The 22,941-nt window shown below is 42.4% G+C and overlaps 1 protein-coding gene across 2 annotated transcripts in view; it reads left to right on the forward strand.

The window, feature by feature from the left end:
* The window catches only part of LOC116505911 (unconventional myosin-Vb-like), a 228,911-nt gene that overhangs the window by 172,274 nt on the left and 33,696 nt on the right, over window positions 1-22,941 (forward strand). Inside the window, exons 26-28 of one of the 2 annotated variants that reach the window (XM_032213404.1) lie at window positions 5,560-5,625; window positions 12,029-12,268; window positions 16,587-16,687. In XM_032213404.1, coding sequence (XP_032069295.1) covers window positions 5,560-5,625; window positions 12,029-12,268; window positions 16,587-16,687 — 407 coding nt within the window. The remainder of the gene's footprint in view (window positions 1-5,559; window positions 5,626-12,028; window positions 12,269-16,586; window positions 16,688-22,941) is intronic. The other variant, XM_032213405.1, reaches the window with a different exon arrangement.

Genomic DNA, 22,941 nt, shown 5'->3' on the forward strand with positions numbered 1-22,941 from the left:
ATACATTCCAATTTTACCTATGTGCTCACCTTACATATAGTTACTTTCAAGGACATTATATAAGAAATGCTTTATTATTAATATGGGAGAAAGTTAGAGGAAAATACGATGTGAAGATACCAGCTTGGCTTTCGACCAAATACATCCAAATATTATTAATATGGGAAAATTGTTAGATACAAAAATATTTTGACAGAAAAGGGGGAAATTTAAAAAGAAGCAAGAATTAGAAGAACAAGGGATTGACATGGTTTGGTACCCACAATTGCAGACGCAATCTAGATATGAAAAAGATGCTAAACTATATGATTTTCACATGGAGATGACAGAATTGGATACTTGCAGGAACAGAAGAGCGAATGATTAAAAAAATTGTATAGTGGTCCAATACTCTAACCAGCTGTTTATTTTATTTTATTTTCTACAAAAATACTGGAGAACTGGCGCTTTAGAAAGAGTGCTGCCATGCCCTCAGATGCGTTTCAGTAAACTGGTGCCGTGCTGTCTTTTGTAGCAAGCAAGATTAAAAGTACAGGGTACAAAATGAACTGGATCTAATGGTGCTATTCCAGTATGCTTGGAATCGGCCCATTTAAGACTGTAAATGAAAGCTCCATACTGAAATATGTTCGCAACCTCAGGATCTCTCTTTCCCTGAACAGCTTCTCCTCCAGAATATTATTCCAGCAGTTGAGAAGGATGTTTGTTCTGTTTATAATATGGGGAGGTCTTTTCTTTCCTCTGGCCCTATCCACAATATCCTCATTCTGAGACTCCTACACTTTAGATTTGTGATTGTTCATTAGAAATACATCCAGAATTATGACCGTGAGTTCTGTTGCTGCATCTTCTGGGCAGGAATGCACAGTCTCTCTATTGAAATGATTTATCTCGCTATATGGTTAATGAGCTTGGCCATGATTCCTTGGCTGTCATGAAATCCGAGTGATATCAGTTGTATTTCCTGGCCATTGGGAAATTTGGATCTGACTCTTGCATTGGCTCTTGATAGATTGAGGCCAGGCGATGAAAAAGGCAGCGTCAAATTGAATGCCCGTACTTTGCTCTGCTGCTTGCAGTTGAATTTTGCAGTTTTTAAGATACAGGTTTTATTAAGGGTAACATTCAGCTGTTCTTGCAAGAGCTACCGTATTTTTCAGAGTATAAGACGCACCGGAGTATAAGACGCACCAAGGTTTTGAAGAAGCAAATTTAAAAAGTTTTTGCACTCTGCAAACCTCCCAAAAATTGCCCAGTTTTTTTCAAAAAAGGGGCACGAATAGCCTTTAGCAATAGCAGTTAGACTTATATACTGCTTCATATGGCTTTTAGCCCTCTCTAAGCGGTTTACAGAGTCAGCATATTGCCCCCACAATCTGGGTCCTCATTTTACCCACCTCTGAAGGATGGAAGGCTGAGTCAACCTTGAGCCGGTGAGATTTGAACCGCCGAACTGCAACTAGCAGTCAGCTGAAGTAGCCTGCAGTACTGCACTCTAACCACTGCGCTATCTCGGCCCTTACGAGGCTTGTAGAATGCTCCTGGGGTGGTGGGCCCCCCCAAAACAAGCCAAAAGTTGCCGTTTTTTGTGAAAACAGGTCCATTTTTTGCCAAAAAAAAAAAAAGATCATGGATAGCCTTTAGGAAGCTTATAGAGTGCTCCTGGGGGCAGGAGGGGGCAAAATTGAGCAAAAAACAGCCCGGTTTTTTTGCTCATTTCTGCCCTCCCCAGCCCCCAGGAGTTGTCTGAGAGCCTCCTACAAGCTATGCACGGCCATTTTGGTGAAGGGGTGGGATTTCGGAAGGCAAAAAATGCTGTATTCAGTGTATAAGATGCACCCAGATTTTCAGCCTCTTTTGGGGGGGGGAAGAGGTGCATCTTATATTCGAAAAATATGGAATGTAAATAGGGGATGTTGGTCTTGTTCATTTGAAGCAGGATGGATTTCTCTAAAAAAGATTCCACGTCGAAGTGGGTTGCATTTCTTGGCATCTTAATTTTTTTACATTCATGTCGGAAGCACCAAGGCACTTCCGGGTGGAAAGGATTAGCCGGTAACATCAGTATTACCTGGGGGACACCCATTTGGGGCTCTTTTGATGTCCCTCTTAATGTGCCCAACTAAGTGGCATGTCAGAGAATTGTGCAGCTGCTGTCCAGATGAAGTTGGAGACACTAAAACAAACTTGTAGTCTTTTATATAAATATATTTAACATTTAAAGTTACAACAATCTTTTGTTCTGACCCAGTGCATGAATCAAACTCCTGGTCCCGACAAAAAACCCTTTTATTAATTTACTGGGAATTCTGCTTATTCACATCCAGCAAAGTCTTTCAAGGGAGGATTTATAGTCACAGACCTTATCTGGCTTGGAGAGCTGCCAGGCTGATATCTGCAAAGCTTGGCAAGGAGTCTCACAGAGTCACGAACCAATTAAGTGAACTAATTGTCTCCTGCAAACTCCACTCCCCTTTCACTCCTCCTTTATTTCCTGTGGGAGGGCCCATTCATCATCTGGCCTTACTCCCAAGTCGACACCTTTTCTTTAGCTGTTCCCTTCATTTGGCAACTCTGCGCATGCGCACACTGGGAACAGGCTCCAGCTGTTCGTCTGCCATACGGATGTCTGACTCCAAAGGCAGCTGATAACTGTCGGACAGCCCTTGCCCCTTCTTGGCCTCCAACACAGAGCCCTCATCAGAGCCTTCCCCAGACTCCAGGACTGGCCCATGTTCCTCCTCAACCTCCTCATTGTCCGAATCTGCTGCCATCTCCGCTGGGTATGTCTAGTTTAATGAAAAGAAGGACTAGGGAAGACACGGTAGCAGTCTTCCAATATCTCAGGAGTTGCCACAAAGAAGAGGGAGTCAAACTATTCTCCAAGGCACCTGAGGGTAGGACAAGAAGCAATGGGTGGGAACTAATCAAGGAGAGAAGCAATGTAGAACTAAGGAGAAATTTCCTGACAATTAGAACAATTAATCAGTGGAACAACAGTGGAACATTTACAAGTTGTAAATGTTCCAACACTCGAAGTTTTAAAGAAGATGTTCGATAACCATTTGTCTGAAGTGGTGTAGAGTTTCCTGTCTAAGCAGGGGGTTGGACTAGAAGACCTCCAAGGTGCCTTCCAATTCTGTTATTCTATTCTAAGTTTCTCTCCAGGTAAAAGATGGGAAGAAGCAGTTGTCCCTTTAGATTTTGTGAGGGTGATCTAATGGCTGCAATAGCAAAGACCCCTGAACATTTCTAAGTCTGGGCTCTCTGAAATGCACCAGGATTTCCAATTCATGATTTACAGTCAACGCCACTGTTGCAATCCCAGAGCACAAGAAAGGGACAAGATAGGGGAAACTTAGAGAAGATTGGGCATAGCAGTAGGCAGTTTCATAAGATGAAGTCCACTGGGCTCAACCCAGGAGCATCACCTTTTCCTGCAACGGTAAAATAGTAAATTGGGGTTGACGGTTCTTGACAACCCACATTTGCTTCTCCAGAACTAACTTCTCTTGGGAATCAAGTAAACCAGAGCTCTGCCTCCAACTCAGAATGTCTGCGACCTCTTAATCAGTGCTGACAGGCTGAAAAATAAAGTCCTTGCACGCTTCCAGATTTCTTATCGCTTCGTGAAAGGCAAATGTCTCTTTGCTGCGTATTATGGATGGTGGCAGTTCTGCTCTACCTCCACCCTCCACTAGTCAGGTTTCTCCTTCAGTGGCTGACCCTTCCTTTTGGGAGACACTGTTTTTAGAAGTCCTGCTCGTCCCATGCATCAGTCGCTTCTGTTTGTTTGGGGGCTTTTCTGGCGCAAAAAGAATCATTTATTTAACAGAACGCTCATCACAATTGGAGTCCTAGGAGAGCAGCTTCTCCGCTTCTTTTTGTGATGCATTTTTTATTCATGTTGACAAACAGAAGCAACAACAGCTTAAACTGGAAAGAAAAACACCCTACCAACTTTTAAATGCTCCGTTGCAGAAAATCAAATGGATTGGAGTGTGAAGTTTTAGAACTCAAGATACCACCATACACCTGTGATGGCAAACCTATGGCACGTGGGCCACGGATGGCACGCAGAGACCTCTCTTGGGGCAAGCCAGCCATTGCCCCAGCTCAGCTCCACCGTACATGTGTGCACACCTACTGCCAGCCAGCTGGTTTTCGGGTCTGCTGCGCATCGTGGGGGTGGGGCACATGTGGGGGAAGCATGCGCAGGGGGCAGGGCACATGCGCATGGGTGCTCGCAATGAATTTTGGGGGTTCTCACACATGCACGTGCCCCCCTGCACTCTGTTTTGGGCGTAGAAGGCTTCCTGCACCAACCTGGAAGCCAAAATGGGGCAACAGTGTCTTATACATTGAATACAGCATTTCTATGTCCCAAAACCCTGCCCCCTTCACCAAACTGACTGTGCATAGTCTTTAGGAGGCTTCCAGAGTGCTCCTGGGAGATGGGGATGGCAGAAACGAGCGAAAAACGGGTTGGTTTTTGCTCGTTTCCCCGCCACCACCCCCAGAAGCACTCTACAAGCATCCTAAAGACTATGCAGAGTGCAAAGACTTTTTTTTTTAATTTGCCTCTTCAAAATCTTGGTGCATCTTATTCGCTGAAAAATACGGTAATTGTTCTCACTGTCAGGAAATTTCTACTTAGTTCTAGATTAGACCTCTCTTTGATAAGATATTCAGCTGGTTTTCGGGTCTTTGCCGTGCATTGTGGGGGTGGGGCGCATGTGGGGGATGCGTGTGCAGGGGGCGGGGGGCATGCGCAGGGGTGCTTGCATTGCATTCTGGGGGTTCTCACATATGCGCGTGCCCCCCTGCACCCCGTTTTGGATGTGGAAGGCCTCCTGCACCAACCTGGAAGCCAAAATGGGGCACCATGTGAGTCCCCCCCGGTGCCCCATTTTAGACCCCGAAAGACTCCTCCACCAACCTGAAAGCCCAAACGGGGTGTGGGGGCACCATGCACCCCATTTTGCACCTGGAAGGCCTCCTGCATCAATCTGGAAGCCAAAATGGGGCCCGGGGGAGCCGTGCAAGTCCCCTCCCCCCGTGCCCTATTTTGAGTGTGGAAAACCCTCTGCAGCAAATCCTGTAAGGAAGGCAGGAAGGAAACATTCTGGTGTTGTTTCTAGCCTGATCTTTATTGCCCTGCTTACAGAAACTGCCTCTAGGGTTAACCCTGATTACATTGTAACAGCTGAGGCGAAGCGCCCATCGACGTGAGTGACATTGAGGTGGCCCTGCCCACCCAGTCACATGACCACCAAGCCCCGCCTACCCAGCTGGACATTAGAGCAGAGAACCGGTTGTTAAATTATTTGAATCCCACCACTGGATTACCGGCACTTAAAATGAGGAGGGATCAGGAAATCCCTTTGCTTGTATTTCTATTATCTCACACCATGGTTTATCTTGTCCTCAGATTGCTCTGTTTCCTAAACGCCCTTTACTTTTAATATCCTTTTCATGATCTAAGGCCTGCAAGCAGAAATCCACCGTTACCTGTTGTCAAATCAGATGTCTCTCTTGTTGTCTTCCCAATCCATCTAGGTAATTGAAACGAAGAATGAAATGGATTTGGACCGAGATACAGATCTAGCATACAACAGTCTGAAGGTAAAAGAAATCTCATGGGGTTTTTCCTCCCACAATGCCAGGTATCCGGTAATGATGCTAATAACCTGCAAGAGCTTTACTTTTATCAGTCTTTATAGATCTCTCTTGCAGGAGCATTCTATAATATCTGGTCATATTTTACTAACTTATAATTTTCCTTTATTTGAATTGGGGTGGTGGTGTTTAGATTTCAACTATTCTGAGTTGAACTATTCTTACTTCAGTTTTCTTTAGCTTTATAAGCCCCACGAAGATCATAAATATGACAATTGGTCAGAAAGTTACATTTTCATCACTGTGAAGTGTCACTAAACAAAACAGTTGCTAAATAAGGGCTTCCTGTATTCAACAAGGTGTACCCTTCTATTGGTTCGAATAATTGACTATGGAGTGGAATTAGGATGTGTGCATGTAGAAGGATGTTTTCCTTGGATAATATTACTAGATAGGAAAATAAAAAAGTTTGCAAAATTACAGACAAAGCTTTCATAATAGAATAACTAGACTTGGAAGGGACCTTGGAGGTCTTCTGGCCCAACCTCCTGCTCAAGCAGGAGACCTTAGGACATTTCAGACAAATGGCTGTCCAGTCTCTTCTTGAAAACCTTCAGTGATGGAGCATCCACAACGTATGGAGGCAAGTTTTCCCACTGTTTACCGTATTTTTCAGAGTATAAGACGCACCCTTTTCCCTAAAAAAAAAAAGACTGAAAATCTAGGTGCGTCTTATGTACTGAATACAGCATTTTTTGCCTCCCAAAACCCTGCCCCCTTCACCAAACTGGCCATGCATAGCCTTTAGGAGGCTTACAGAGTGCTCCTGGGGGCTGGGGAGGGCAGAAATGAGTGAAAAACAAGTCATTTTTTGCTCATTTTTGCCCCACCCTCCACCCCCAGGAGCACTCTACAAGCCTCCTAGAGGCTATGCAGAATACAAAAACTTTTTTAAAAAATTTGCCTCTTTAAAACCTTGGTGCATCTTATACTCTGAAAAATACGGTAATTGTTCTCACTGTCAGGAATTTTCTAGGTTGGACCTCTTTGATAAGATATTTAGATTTGGTTTAAAAAAAATCAATAAAAAAGGTCATACCATTTTAAAAACACAAAATGCAACATAAAAACCTGAATATATAGAAAGATGTTGCTGTTTGGAGTTTGAAAGGGATTCTCTTCCTCCCACCCCACCCCTACCCCACAGTTTTTTGTTCTGTTGGATACTGGAAGAAAATTGTAAGTGGACAGGTCCAAAATCTCTATTCCAGGATTTTAGGGCCACAAGTAAGGCATAGGATCCCAAGTTATCCTAGATACTCAGTAACTCAGAATTTGATTAAATGATAGGAAGGCTACCAAGTTGGTTTGGAAAAATAATAATAATTTAATTGGATCTTAGAGCTGTCCCATCTTGTTGCAGAGACCTTGAAAGAAAGTATAAAAAAGAAAAGTCACATAGCAACTCTTATCTGTTGTATTCAGCCAGAAGAACATGTTCTCCTTGACTGTCAATTTCCTACTGTTCTTCTTAAGAAATGTTACTGCTGAATATTAACCATGCCTATAGAAATGACTGTTGCAATATCACGTAGAAAGACCTAAAGGAATTAATTAGGACTGATTAATTAATAAATTAGGCATGCATATCTCTTCAGAGCGAAAAGTAAAATCCAGCCATTGCCAAAGTGAATAAAGAAATCTGAGCATTTGCAGAGCATTTAATTCTAGGATTTATTTCTGATTTACAACCCATCAATTTGGAGCACAGCAGGGCTCTCCAATATGGAATGGGAATTAAAAACCTACAATAAATTTAAAACTCAACCACACAGTCTTCCTATGGAATCATGAATAAAAACATTAACACTAATCTATTAAAGACTCAGTCTTTTGACTCAGGAGGCTGTCACCACAATTCAACCTGCCCTATTACCAAAAATGGGAATTTGTATCTTAACTAATTAAAAGTTCTTCTGGGTTGTAGTTTGTAAGCTAGAAGGTTGAATACCTGTGCAAAGTTATTCAACTTTGGAGATGAAATCTTAAAATGATGGCGTAGAGCAGTGATGGCTAACCTTTTTGTAAAGGGGCGCCAAAAGTTCAGGAACGAACTTCCTGTTGGCCCATTGGGCCTGTTTTTCACCCTCCCCAGACTCCAGAGGCTTTCCTGAAGCCTGGGGAGGGCAAAAATGGCCTTCCCCAACCCTCCAGAGGGCTGAAAATCAGCACGCGCCGGAGCTGAGGGCTGGCTTGCTGGCAAATATGGCTCCACGTGCCACAAATGGCACACATGCCATAGATTCGCCATTATAGATGTAGAGAGATTATTATTTTCACAAGTAAGTCAGAAAACATATTCAATAGAGCTTCCTCTTCCAGTGTTCCCCAGAACAACAGCCCTGTAAGGTGATTTGGGCTGCGAGGGAGGGGACTGGCTCAAAGTCATCTAGCTGGCTTTAATGTCTAAGATGGGACTAGAATTCACAGTCTCCTGGTGATTGGCACAATATCATCCTGCCCAGTGGTGGGATTCAGCCAGTTCACACTTATTCGGGAGAACCAGTTGTTAATTTTCTAAGCAGTTCGGAGAACCGGTTGTTGGAAGAAATCTCCTTTTGTTTCCCCCACACACACACCACACTTTACAGGGCTAATCCTGTAAGGAAGGGCAGGAAGGAAACATTCTGGTGTTGCTTCTAGCCTAATATTTATTGCCCTGCTTACAGAAACTGCCTCTTCGGTTAAGCCTTATTACATTGCAACAGCTAAGGCCAAGTGCCCATCGACGTAAGTGACGTTGAGTTGACCACGCCCACCCAGTCACATGACCACCAAGTCCTGCCTACTCAGCTGGTCATTAGGGCACAGAACCGGTTGTTAAATTATTTGAATCCCAGCACTGATCCTGCCAGCTTTCATGCTTAAAGCAGGACTAAAACTCACCATCTCCTGGTGATTGACCCAAAGTCACCCAGCTGGCTTTCACAGGCAAGGTGCATGTCAGCCCTGGAAGCCATTGTGAGATTAGAACTCAGATTCCTGTTCTAAGCTTGATGCTTTCACCACTAGACATCAAGGCAAGACAGGTTAATAGCCTAACGTTTCCCAATTTTGTTGGGAAAACCCTGCAAATATGTTAGAACCGTTCTCAATTCTTGGAATTCTCATCTCATTGCATCTGGAAGAGCCAGACTACAGAAAATTGACAATATAGTCCATTTCCTAAATTAGCACCTACGGATTTTTCCGTTTTGTGTGCAAAATTCCCTAAGGACAAAGGCATAAATAGAATGTGCTGTTTCTTATTATTTATTTTTTACCGACCTAAACAGTTTTCAAAAAATGATTGCATTTTGAAATTTTTTCTTAAAAAAATATTGTGCTCATGATTAATGCAGAGGCCCTTGGAATTTGAGAGTATTTTTTTTTCCTTTGAGGAAAAGTCAAGATAGTGGATAGAGGTCATTGGCAAATTGTTTCCTTTAGAAACAATAAAAGTTTAGGAGGGAGTAAATCAATAGCCTCCTTTTCTTTCACTGGTGTTCCCCCTGCTTTTCCATGCAAGTAATAATAGGAGGTTTCTACTGTATCTTGCAAGTGAGAGCCAATTTCCTGCGGTGATTAAAGCAACAGATTAGAAACCAGGAGACTGGGAGTTCTAGTCCCCCCTTGTGCTGAAAGCCAGATGAGTGACTTTGGGCGAGGACCTCTCTCTCAGCCCTAGGAAGGAGACAATAGCCAACCACTTCTGATATTTTGCCAAGAAAACTGCAAAGACTTGTCCAGGCAGTCAGCAGGTGTCAAAAAGCCTAAAACCGGAAAAACTTTGTAAATAATCTGTGCTGCTTCTAGAATGAATGGGAAAAGAATGAGAATGAGATCAAAAATCAACCAAAAATAGAAGATTGGTACCATGAACACACGTGAAGCAGACTGTCTAGTCTCTTCTTAAAAACCTCCAGTGATGAACACCCACAATTTCTGGAGTCAAGCTGTTCCACTGGTTAATTGTTTCACTGTTAGGAAGTTTCTCCTTAATTCCAGATTGCTTCTCTCCTTGATTAGTTTCCACCCATTGTTTCTTATCTCTTGCCTTCTGGTGCTTTGGAAAACAGAGCATCTTGCAATCATGTAATCAGTTTCCAGCAAAAAAACACCCCACCCCCCCATTGGGGAATTTGGGTCCGCTTAACGAACACATAATTCACCTAACCACCCCAATAAAAATTATTGTAAAATTGAATCTGACTTTATTTATGAGCGCAACAATTTACAATAGAAATTCTGGTCCCTGTTGCAACTTGAGGACTCCCTGTAGTCAATTTTTTTTTTTACAGAAATCAGAGATAGACATCCATTTCAAATGTTGGTAAATGGACAAACAAGAAAAGTGAGGCTCTTGGGGAATCATATTTTGTGAAAGAAGCTAAGTTTTGCTCAGAATTTTGGTGATCATAGAAGACAAATTTCATTGGCAAAACATACTTAGGCAGTGTTGCATTTTTAGAGGACTAGAAGTAAAAACAGCACAGATTCGTGATCCCCAGGGTTTTCATGGGTCTTGCAAAGTCCTCCAAAGCATATATGATAATGAAGTGTTATTTACTGAAAGCGCTTTAACCAATTACTGCATCCAGTTTTGGTCACCACATTATAAAAAAGATGTTGAGACTTTGAGAAAAAGTGCAGAGAAGAGCAACTGAGATTATTAAAGGACTGGAGACTAAAACATATGAAGAATGGTTGCAGGAATTGGGTATGGCAAGTCTAGAGAAGAAAAAGACTAGGGGTGGACATGACAGTAGTGTTCCAATATTTGAGGGGCTTCCACAAAGAAGCGGGGGTTCAAATTATTCTCCAAAGCACCAGAAGGCAAGGCAAGAAGCAATGGATGGAATCTAATCAAGGAGAGAAGCAAGCTGGAGTTAAGAAGAACCTTCCTAACAATGAGGACTAGTAACCAGTTCTCCTGCTTGAGCAGGGGGATGGACTAGAAGACCTCCAGAGTTCCTTCCAGCTTTATTCTGAATTGCTCAACCTAGAGGGCTTATATGAATCAGTTTCTACCACATGTCTTATGCCTTAAAAAAGTTGTACTAAAGGAATGAGAATAATAAGCCAGGGGATCAGTTTTTAATTTAGATCATTTTCGTAATAACAGCTGAGATGGAAGTAATTCAAAGAAAGGAAGAACAAAACAAAGTGAATTTTCAGTCCGTGGAATCGTCCCAGATCCTTTTCTTAATTTTCTTTGCAGCTTCTTTTATAGTGTCCCTAACAAGCTGTGATGCAAAATCAAATCAGTCATGAAATCTATTGCGGGGTTCTCCCTTTTGATTTCTGGCACATCGGGATTTCACTTGTGCCCAAACAAGGCAGGGTAAATTAAGTGAGTTTTCCTCAATAGGGGTGGGTGGGTAAAAACAATCAATTGAGGGCAAAAGAGGTGACTTTTAAGAGCTCAAACTTTTGTCCTTTTTTTGTAATTTCCAACGGTGATCACCAGTGGATTGTGTTGTTGTCACTACTGTCCACTCAAAACAACAAGCAGACAAGCTCATTTGGGAGATAAATCTGCCTCTTGCATTTGATGTGGTTTGTATATTCTCCCCACCTGCTTTGTTTGACCAGCTGGCCTCTCCAAGAGATGGAGAGGAACTGAAACATTAAGTGAAACGTGCTCCCCCATCTGTCTTGAGTTTTATCATCCAGCTCTGTGCATCTGTTCTGAACTAAGATTCCCCAAACCACGAAGCAGACTCCTTGTCACGACAAAAAAAACCCTTTTTATTAAGTTACTGTGAATTCATCTCATTCACATCCATCAGTCTTTCAAGGGTGAATTTACAGTCACAGACCTTATCTGACTTGGAGAGCTGCCGGTCAATATCTTCGAAAGTTGGCAAGGAGTCTCAGAAAGTCATCGAACTAATTGTCTCCTGCAAATTCAACTCTCTTTTTGCTCCTCTTTTAGTCCCTATGGGAGGGGTCATTCACCGCCCACCTGTGGCCTTATTCCCAAGCCGACCTCTGCTCTTTAGCTGTTCCCTTTATCTAGCAACTCTGTGCATGCGCACACTGGGAAAAGGCTCCAGCTGTTCGTCTGCCTCACTGATGTCTGCCTCCGAAGGCAGCTGATAACTGTCAGACGGCCCTGGCCCCCTCTCTGCCTCCGACACAGAGTCCTCATCAGAGCCTTCCTCAGACTCCAGGACTGTCCCATGTTCCTCCTCAATCTCCTCACTGTCCAGATCAGCTGCCAGCTCCCCTGGCTGCTAGGGGGCCATAACATCATCTAGCTGGCCATTTTGGTGTGTTTTTCCAAACGCTTAAACACACCCGCCCTCCATTAGTTATATAAATGTATGGAAAGGGAAATCACTTTTACAAATATCCTTTTTAATAGAGGCAAGAGTTAGAATCTGAGAACAAGAAACTGAAAAATGACCTAAACGAACTCAGGAAGGCTGTGGTGGATGGCGTAGTCCAAAACAATTCTTCCAATGACGTTCATGACACCTACAACCTCCTCCTGAATCAGCTCAAGTCCGCTAGCGAAGAGCTGGAAGTCCGGAAGGAAGAGGTGCTCATTCTCAGGACCCAGATTATAAAAGCAGCCCAACAAAAAGACGCAGGCAGAAAAATGGTAACGAAAGAGAAAGAAAGAAAGCATGTGCAACTTACCCCACTGTGCATGTGTTCTTTTCCCCGTGTTACTGGCTGTCGTGCAGGTTGTTTTACTAAAATTACAAAGCCGACCTTGCTTAGAAGCTGTTTGTTCATCCACTTTTTTATTTTAAAGGCATTATCTGAGAGAGAGAGAGAAAGAGAGAGGAGGGAAACTTCTGATTTTAAATCTGTAAGCTGGAAAATGATGGAGATTTTGACATGCAGAGGAAATTTCTATGGAGATTCTCAATCATCCAGGTCATGGTTGTCCCAAAGGTGCTTTTTCCAAAAGACGACTGGATTTTTCTTGGGATTTTTTTTTTCTTTCCAAACATTTTGCTTCTCATCCAAGAAGCTTCTTCAGTTCTAATTGACTGGATCCTTCTATTCCCCACCAGTCAGATACAACTGGAATTGAACTGAAGAAGCTCCTTGAATGTGAAGCAAAATGTTTTTAAGGGGGGAAAAAAACACCTATGAAACTCTATTTGCCTTTTGGGAAAAAAAACACCTTTGCAGAGGACAAATGTCTGATAAAGCACTGATGAAATCATCTAGCCCCCAAATTAGTCAGAAGTGGCCTTGCAAATTCTACACATTCAGCTTTGGCAGATAAAGGAATGATGTGCTACTTGCTTTTCTTCTTGACAACAATGCAGTAATGGAGATTGATGGTGAGCCACGGTGGCACGCTGGTAAGAGTGCAGTACTGCAGGCTACTTCTGCAGACTGCCGGCTGCCTGCAATTTGGGCAGTTCAAATCTCACCAGGCTCAAGGTTGACTCTGCCTTCCATCCTTCCAAGGTCGGTGAGGACCCAAATTGTTGGGGGCAATAGGCTGATTCTGTAAACCGCTTAGAGAGGGCTGTAAAGCATTGTAAAAAGGTATATAAGTCTCAAGTGCTCCTGCTGTTGCTATTGTCCATCTTGAGCTTCAATCTGTAGAGCAAATGGACAGTTCTCAGCTCCAAGCTTGGATCTAGAGTGGGAATAAGAGCTGCTCTGTCTTGGTGGGCCCTTCAGTGGGTTTTCCGCAAACAAAGCTATTGATGTAGCATTGAATCAACATTGCACCGGAAAGCAACAGCAATTTGGAATTGTTGGTAGGCAATATTGAGATATGTGACAAACCGCGAGTTAGCAGAGGACACGTTCAGCAGGGATGCTTAATGTTGGTTCCTGCATTAAGCAGCAGATTGGCCCTTCGGATTTGAATATTCTTAATCCCTGATAAGAAAGCTGAAAGATCTGGAGATCTAGGATGAACAGAGGATTCTTGGGCCAGTTTGGGCCAAGATTTATGCCTGCTCTAAAAATGTAGATTACCATAGGGGTGGGATTCAGCCGGTTCAGACCGGTTCAAGTGAACCGGATGCTAATTTTATATCTGGTTGGCCAAACCGGTAGTTGCAAGGACTGGCTGGCCCCCTCCCACCCAGCTCCGCCACTCCCAGGAGTCTCCACACAGCCCGTTTTGAATGCCAGGTAAGTGCAGGGCCCATGCGGAGGCTCTGGGAGGGCCAAAAATGGGCCTACCAGAAGTTCCCGAAGTCCAGAAACAAGCCCAAGGGCCTCTGGAGCCGGGTGGCAGGTCGTTTGCGCACTCCTGGAGGCTCGAGGAAAGCCACGCCCATGGTGCAGGAAGCTGAGTAGGCCACACCCACCATGGTCATGCCCACCCAGCAGACAGGCAGAGAACCAGTTGCTAAAAAATTTCAATCTCACCCCTGGATTACCAGGTTGGTTTAGGAAAAAGAAATTAGCTGCTTCGGAGGTCGAATTATGCTAGGCTGTTTTTTTATTCCTGCTTCATGATGGAAGTTTCTGCTGTTGCAGTCAAGTCCCAGAAGCTTTCCTTAGAAAGTAGCTTGAGTACAAGAAAAGCTTAGTTTAATATTAGGGGTCTCCAACCTTGGCAAATCCAGGTTGTGGATTTCAACTCTTAGAATTCCAGCCATGCTGGCTGCAGAATTATGGAGTTGAAGTCGACAAATCTTAAAGCTGCCAAGATTGGAAACCCCTGGCTTATATGGTCCTCTATTGTATTCACTTGGGAGAAGTCCCTTATATTCCAAAGTCCTCCCTCCGGCTGATCTAATGATGTGCACATTGACAGTATGGTTTTTAAAAAATGATGGCAAAACATAAATAAACTGAAGGTGAAAGGTAAAGAAACTTCCACTGGCAAGAACCTGGCATTTGATTGATCAACCAACTTCAACTACATCAGCACTAACTTCAAAAGAGGTGCAAGCATCAGTAAAAATGATTCGTATTTCAAACAACTTGCACTGGGGAAATGTTGATTCAAAAGCCTTAATCAGGGAAAGGCATGGGCCAAAGAATAAAAACATATTAATTTGTATTTTTACAAAGGCATGTACATTTAAATAATAATAATATTAATAACTCCTGTATAAACATCAGAGAAAAATGTATTCAAAGTCATCCAAAGTCACTTTGGATAGAGAGATGGGCAGGTGATAGATAGATAGATAGATAGATAGATAGATAGATGATAGATAGATAGATAGATAGATAGATAGATAGATAGATAGATAGATAGATAGACAGACAGACAGACAGACAGACAGATGACAGACAGACAGACAGACACGATGATGATGGATGGATGGATGAATGAATGATAGATGTGTGTGTAAGAGAGAGATAATAGATACATGATAGTGATAGATAGATAGATAGATATATGATAGATAGATAGATAGATGATAGATAGATAGATAGATAGATGATAGATAGATAGATAGATAGATAGATAGATAGATAGATAGATAGATAGATAGACAGACAGACAGACAGAGACAGACAGACAGACGACAGACAGACAGACACGATGATGATGGATGGATGAATGAATGATAGATGTGTGTGTAAGAGAGAGATAATAGATACATGATAGTGATAGATAGATAGATAGATGATAGTGATAGATAGATAGATGATAGATGATAGATGATAGATAGATAGATAGATAGATAGATAGATAGATAGATAGATAGATAGATAGATAGATAGATAGATCTATCTACACAAATACACACACACATACAATACATACACACATAAATGTTAGCAAACATTTTGTTAATTGGAAAAAATGCTAACGTGGTTAAGAAAATGAAATGGGTGTTAATTGATTTGCTTATCCTTAGGCTTATCCTCAGGCAATATCAAAGTTAATCCTTCTCCTAAATTATAAGAAGCACACTCTTCCACAGTATTTGCACTGACAATTTTCATTTTCTAAAGCTTTTTGCTACTCTTAAGAGATTGTCAGCATTGTGATGAATGTGCAGGATTAATATTTGGATTACTTTACAGAACCACAGAATTTCTTGTTTAGGGTTGCATCTCGGGATTATTATTATTATTTAAATAGGAGAATTGAGGAGGAAGGAATATAAACTGCAGAAGTAAAATTCTGCCAAGAATCATTTTTCTCTATCTGCAACAACTGAACTAATACAAAGGCTAATTCCTGAGGATGACTTTGGCTATACCTGGTACATTTCCACCAATACTGTGATGAATTTTATTACTTTCTCCATTTCACTTTCCGTTTTAAGCCCTCCTAGAAGGAGGCGTGATGGCTAAGCGGTTACATTGTAATGGGGTGAGCTCCTGTTCCTTCCCCAGCTCTTGGCCCACCTAGCAGTTTGAAAGCATGCACTTGCAAGTAGATCAATAGGCACCACTGGTGAGAAAGTAATAATGTTCCATGCACCTTTGGCGTATAGCCATGCTGGCCACATGACCATGGAAAATGTCTTCAGACAGTACTGGCTCCCTTGGCCAAGAAACACAGATGAGACACAGCTGGACAGAGAAACCTTTATCCTTAGATCCCACTGATTTCTTCTCCTTGTAAGCTGGCAAACACATCGGTTTTATGTTGGTATCATATATCCCTGCTCCTACGTTTGGGAGCAGTGATTTTGTGAAATGGATTATTTGGTGTATTTCAACAGAAAATCCTCACTGCTGTCTTTAAAATGCAGCATTCTTTAGAGGAGAGGGAAGAGAATTAAACCAGATTTTTAAATCTACCCCCAGTCTCTCACTCTTTCTCTTTCTTTTTAACTTCCTTTAGGTTGCATTACTTGGGCTTTTTCTGTTAGCTTTCTGTTGGTTTTCATGTATATGTTTGTGGCTGTGTTTTGTGGCTGTGTTTGTGGCTTGCAAACCCAAATTAGCGCATGCACAACCAACATGTTATGGAAAATAGCAATAATGTTATGAGGCAAAATGTTGATCTTTTGACTTCTTTTAAGGAATCAAACCTCAAGACACAGACCAGTTGGCCCAATAGTGACAAGCATGTGGATCCAGAAGATGCAATTGAGGCCTACCATGGAATGTGTCAAACTAATCGGTAAGCTGTCTTGATCTATCCATTATGAAAGGCCAAAAAAAATCAGAATTGGGGCCTCCTTAAACTCATTAAATTAATTGGAAGGAGGCTCACCAGAGCAGATAATTAACAATGAGAGTCCTGTTAAAGAAACATACATTACTTCCTCTTATAAAAACATCACCTCTACTCTGGGCTAAATCAGAGGTGGGTTTCTACCAGTTCACGCAGTTCGGGCGAACCAGTAGTGGTAATTTGGTCTGGGTCGCAAAACCAGCAGGGACCCAGGCTGGCCACGCCCCTGAACTGATTCCCCGGTCTCTGCTGTCATTGTCGGCATGTTTATTAGTAGTTTTTCTTGTTCTTTGCACGTGCACAGAACAATTCGCAGTGAATTGTACATGCACATGAAGCGCACATGAAGCGAAGTGGTACCAACGCCGGTAGGAACCACCTCTGGGCTAAATGTGGTGTGCCTATTTGTGGACATATTTCTTGGAGACGTATCTTTGTATCGTACTCTTCATGTGTTGCGGGGAACTTCTGGAGAACGTTTTTGCAGTATCTGGCAACCATCCTAAATCATAAGAGGAACTGAATTCTTTTTAAATCTCATTGTGGAGAAATGTTTACAAACTTAAGTGCACCAAAAGTGCTTTTCAAAAGACAAAGTTTCTTGGTTTTCATATTTCCTTGAAGACAGTTTGCTTTTCATCCAAGAAGCTTCTTCAGTTTTGAGAACTAGCCTGCTGGCTTAACCATTAGAGTCTGTCTCTCTGTCTGTCTCTGTCTCTCTGTCTCTCTCTCTCTCTCTCTGTCTCTCTGTCTCTCTCTCATATATTAATATTAGTGCCATTTAAAGTTAGCTGTTTATGAAGCAACGATTTTACTTAGAATCTTGAAAAGAACGAAACCTGGAACCTTTTCCTGAAAAAACCTTTACTACTTTAAGTGGAGAAGTTTCAGTTAGCATTCTTTTGATCGTTGTTTGGAATGTCAACCTTGTAAAATATGGAAACAAAGCAAATCTATAGCTACAGTTGTCCCTAGCCATTTCTTCTCTGTGAACGTTAGTCATTCCCTTGTATATATTGATTTTTCTTTTGGTGGCCTATAATTCTCCTTGCTCACACATTTTTATCCCTTTGCTACAGTTATTTTGGTCAACTCTGCAAACATTTCTTCGGCTGAGTTTTCCCTCACATTGACTTGCAACTCATTCACAGGTCCGTTCACTTCTGGATTCAGTTGTTGTTGTTAGTTGTGAAGTCATGTCCGACTCATCGCAACCCCATGGACAACGTTCCTCTAGGCCTTCCTGTCCTCTACCATCTTCCGGAATCCACTTAAGCTCACGCCTACTGCTTCAGTGACTCCATCCAGCCACCTCATTCTCTGTCGTCCGCTTCTTCTTTTGCCCTTAATCTTTCCCAGCATTAGGCTCTTCTCCAGGGAGTCCTTCCTTCTCATTATTGACCAAAGGTGGCTGAATCTAGGCAATATGACAATTATGTCAGAATAACGGGTCTTTTCAAACTGGCCTTGTTCCCCCCATATATTCAGAACCATGATATTTCTTAAATGGTAGCATACGGAAATGGAGATTGACTGAATTCCTGTTGCCCATCTGCTTCCTAGGACTCCCTCCTCTTCCCAATTTGTGGTCATGTGAGGTCCTCATTTAACAACTCACACAGTCCTCAGGTTACAACACCAACAGGGACTGCCATGATTAAGCAATGAAGTCACATAACATTGTGCATTATGTCCACAGTACTTCGTGATAGGCCTTCCGGTCCCAATTGCTATCATAATCCAAGCACTATCTCTAAAGAATCTTAGGGCTGGAAGGGACCCCAGAGGTCTTCTAGTCCAACCCACTGTTCAAAGAAGGTGCCCTATACCATCCTAGTCAAATGGTTGTCCAGTCTCTACTTGAAAGCTTCCAGTGATGAAGCTTCCAAAACTTCTGAAGGCAAGTTATTCCATTGATTAATTGTTCTCACTGTCAGACAATTTCTCCTTACTTCTAGGTTGGCTCCCTTTTTAAAAGGTTCCCTCCCAAACGTCATTAAATCCTGATTTGTCCGTGTTGGTGGGAAGTGATGGAAACAAAAGTCTGGAGAATTCACCAATCTTTTTTTAAAAAATTGTTTTTTAAAAATTGTTTAAAATTGTTCAAAATTGCATATAGGAAATAGGGAGGCCATCACTGAGTGGTATTGCCCCTGAAGAGGATCAGTAGTGGAGCCAACAAATCTTGTGCTATCATAGTTATTGGATACAACTCATTTGGGAGTTGCTGGACTTGTCTATCTTAAAAGAGCCATGGTGATGCAGTGGTTAGAATGCAGTACTGCAGGCTACTTCTGCTGGTTGCTGGCTGCCAGCAGTTCGACAGTTCAGTCCCCACCAGCTCAAGGTTGACTCAGCCTTCCATCCTTCCGAGTTGGATAAAATGAGGACCCAGATTGTTGGGGGCAATAGGCTGACTCTGTAAACCGTTTTAGAGAGGGCTGTAAAGCACTGTGAAGCGGTATATAGGTGTAAGTGCTATTGCCATTAATGTTAATTTGGAATGGAACTGAACAGCTTGATGTTTAAGACAGAATAGATTTCGGTCCTTTCAAACAATTTTATTTCTTGCCTGTGGCCCCCTGCTAGCTTCCCATCTCCTGAAGTCTAAAAAGATGTAAATGAACTGCTGTGTCAGGTCATCTCGTAAAAGGCAAGGCAATTTCCATGTAAAAGAGAAGATTTAAGGGTCATGCCTCCAGCAAGACGTTTTTCATTGATCAATGGAAATATTAACCATTTTTCCATTTATTTAATAGGGCCCAAGCTGTTACAGTTGCTTCGTGTTTGTAATTTGCGTAATTATTGAATTCAGGACTAATGGTACCCTTCTTAAGTCACTTTCTTCAGAGAACAGGAATTTTCGGAGAGGTTTTGCAAAGAATAGGAGAGTCAGATCTGCAATTCTGATTTTTTTTCAACCCTGCGAAGCTTTATGCTTGATAGCCCAAATTGATCTTCAGTACCTTGTTCAGCAGTTGAGTACTTACGCTTAACAATCACTGCTTTGTAATGTTTAAAAGGTTGTTCCCTAGTTCCACCCCATTAGAGGAGAGATTCAAGTTATTTCTCCCAAGTTGTTAGCAGGAGCCTTTCTGTTCCAGGCCAGGGTACATGTGGCATTCATTTTATACAATTTATTTCCATCACTTTAAGCTTTTTATCTTCTTCTTCACAGTTTGTTCCTATGAATCCCTAATCCACAAAACAGGATGGGGGCTTTAGCTAGGCCAGAGTAAAGCCAATACAAAAATGTTTATTTATTTTTTCTTGTTGTTAGTTGAGAAGTCGTGTCCGACCCATCGTGACTGGAGGTGGTATTCAGCAGGTTCTAACCAGGTTCTGGAGAATCCGTAGTGGAAATTTTGAGTAGTTCAGAGAACCGGTAAATACCACCTCTGACTGGCCCTACCCCCATCTATTCTCTGCCTCCCGAGTCCCAGCTGATTGGGAGGGAATGGAGATTTTACAGTATCCTTTCCCTGCCATGCCCACCAAGCCACACCCACAGAACGGGTAGTAAAAAAAATGAATCCCACCACTAATGTGGACTTCCACTCCCAGAATTGCTCAGTCAGCCATGCTGCCTGGGGAGTTCTGGGAGTTGAAGTCTACCAGTCTTAAAGTTGCCAAATTTGAAGGCCTCCCCATACTCCAGACTAGATGTTAGAGAACTGCAATGTTGTAAATAGGAATATGGAAAGGTGCTTTGACCTGTGGGATCCTTGACATTGTATCTGCAACTCTTTAAAGCAGCTGGGACTGTGAAGCAGCTGCAGATACGTATATAGTTTCTTTAAAGAGATTCAGAGAAGTTTGTGCTCCTATGCCCTTCAGCTGGAATTCTGGGAGTTGAACACACCTCTTAAAACTGATAAGGTTGAGAAATAGTAATCTAGAAGTGGGGTGGGAATGGAGACTTTACGGTATCCTTCCCCTGCCATGCCCACCAAACCACGTCCACCAAGCTACGCCATGCCGACCAAGCCACACCCATAGAACCAGTAGTAAATATTTTTGAATGCCACCACTGATTGCAACCCCATGGACAATATTCCTCTAGGCTTTCCTGTCCTCTACCATCCTCTGGAGTCCATTTAAGCTCACGCCTACTGCTTCAGTGACTCCATCCAGCCACCTCATTCTCTGTCATCCCCTTCTTCTTTTGCGCTCAATTTATTTCTATCCCACTTTTATTACTTTTGCAAACAACTCAAGGCTGCAAACATATCCAGCACATCTTCCCCGCTCTTATTTTCCCCACAACAACAACAACTCTGTGAAAACGACTGGCCCAAAGTCACCCAGTCTGCTTTCAGGGTTAAGGCGGGAGTTGAACTGACGATCTCTTGCTTTCTAGCCTGGTGCCTTAACCACTAGACCAAAGTGGCAAAGCCTTTAGGTCCCCCATGCAGAGGGCTTGCTTTGAAATGACCCCCTGGATCAACAATTTGCAGCTAGGGGAAAGTTTGCGCTCCAAGTGAAGTGTGTGTGTTTAATGACTTTTGTAGTCAAGCCTTCAGATTTATTGAAAAATCTGAAACTTTTTCAGGATAGTGTGGGAATTTCTCCCCCACCTTAGAATGAATTAAAGTCTCACATGTGAGGTCTGTAACCTGAGATCCTATTTTTCAATTCTAGAATAGGATAGGATAGGACAAGACAGGACAGAACATGTTAGGACCTTTGTGGCTTCCGATGTTTTCTTTTCTTTGGGAAACGGGTCCAAATGGCTCTTTGAGTGTTTACGTTTGCCAACCCCTGACCTAGAGAGTCAATAGAAAGTAAGCAGAAGGCAAATAAACACCAAACTTTTGATGTCGCCCATAAATACTTGATTGAATAATTGAGTAAAAAATAGCTTATCATAGCACTCGCTTTTTGAAAAGTTATCAAAGCTTATCAAATTGAATAGCTTATCGAAGCAGGACAAAATGACACAGGGCGATTACATTATCCCCTTATCTTCCAATTATCTAGCCACTTCGATGTTATTGTCAAGATATATAATATCAAGGAGTGGGCTTTCTCCAGTCTCTCTCTCTCTCGTAATCTGCTGGCAGGGAGCCCAGTAACTCACTTCAAGGATTTTCCAATAAAGTTTACTGGGTTGATTCTATCTCCCAAGTGCTTCGATTGAGCTTTTAGTGAGCCTTTCCCTCACAATGGTCTTCTCTTGGCTTCGCTACGACCTTCCTTCAGTACCATAACTTTATGTAGTTGATCTAAAACAGGGGTGGGGAAAGGATGGCCCTTTTATGACTTGTGGACCTCAACTCCCAGAATTCCTGGCTCAGGAATTCTGGGAGTTGAAGTCCACAAGTCATAAAAGGGCCATCGTTCCCCCCACTGCTGTTCTGAAAATGTAAGCACACTCATCCATGAGTGCAAAATGGGACAACTTGCCACGGTAGCCAACTCACCACAGCCAACTTGCTCCGAGACAGCTCCATTGCGGGACAATTCAACAAATACAGAAATTAAATTAATTTTGACGGAACTCTGGCCAGTAATGATAAAATAAAGAAAGTCAACCCAGAAATACAAGAGGTACAATAATTTTGACGAACACATGGTCACCAATAATAAAAGTAGAGTAGAATAGAATAGAATAGAATAGAATAGAATAGAATAGAATAGAATAGAATAACAGAGTTGGAAGGACCTTGGAGGTCTTCTAGTCCAACCCCCTGCTTAGGCAGGAAACCCTACACCACTTCAGACAAATCGTTGTCCAATCTCTTCTTAAAAACTTCCAGTGTTGGAGCATTCACAATTTCTGGAGGCAAGTTGTTCCACTGATTACGGTAATAGTTCTCACTATCAGGAAATTTCTCCTTAGTTCTAACTTGCTTCTCTCCTTGAAGTAACTGAATGAAACTGTTAATACAACTTGGAATTGTCCCAAGGTGAGTTGTCCGTAGCAAGTTGTCCTAGACCCCCATAAGTGAAACCGTGGGAATAAAACTGCACGTAGCAGTATCATTTGTGGTTCCTGCTCACAGGTTTGTGAATCAGTCACCATGCTTGCAATTGAGGCTTCCTTTCTCCCTTTGATCTGCATCTGATTATTACTTTTTGTCTTCACTATCTGTCTTCCTCTTCCTTCCCTTTCCTCTGTCCTTTCTTTCTAGCAAGACTGAGGACTGGGGGTACCTGAATGAAGATGGAGAACTCGGCTTGGCCTATCAGGGTCTAAA

This window comes from Thamnophis elegans, chromosome 3 (genome assembly GCF_009769535.1).
Source record: "Thamnophis elegans isolate rThaEle1 chromosome 3, rThaEle1.pri, whole genome shotgun sequence".
Classification (NCBI taxonomy): domain Eukaryota; kingdom Metazoa; phylum Chordata; class Lepidosauria; order Squamata; family Colubridae; genus Thamnophis; species Thamnophis elegans.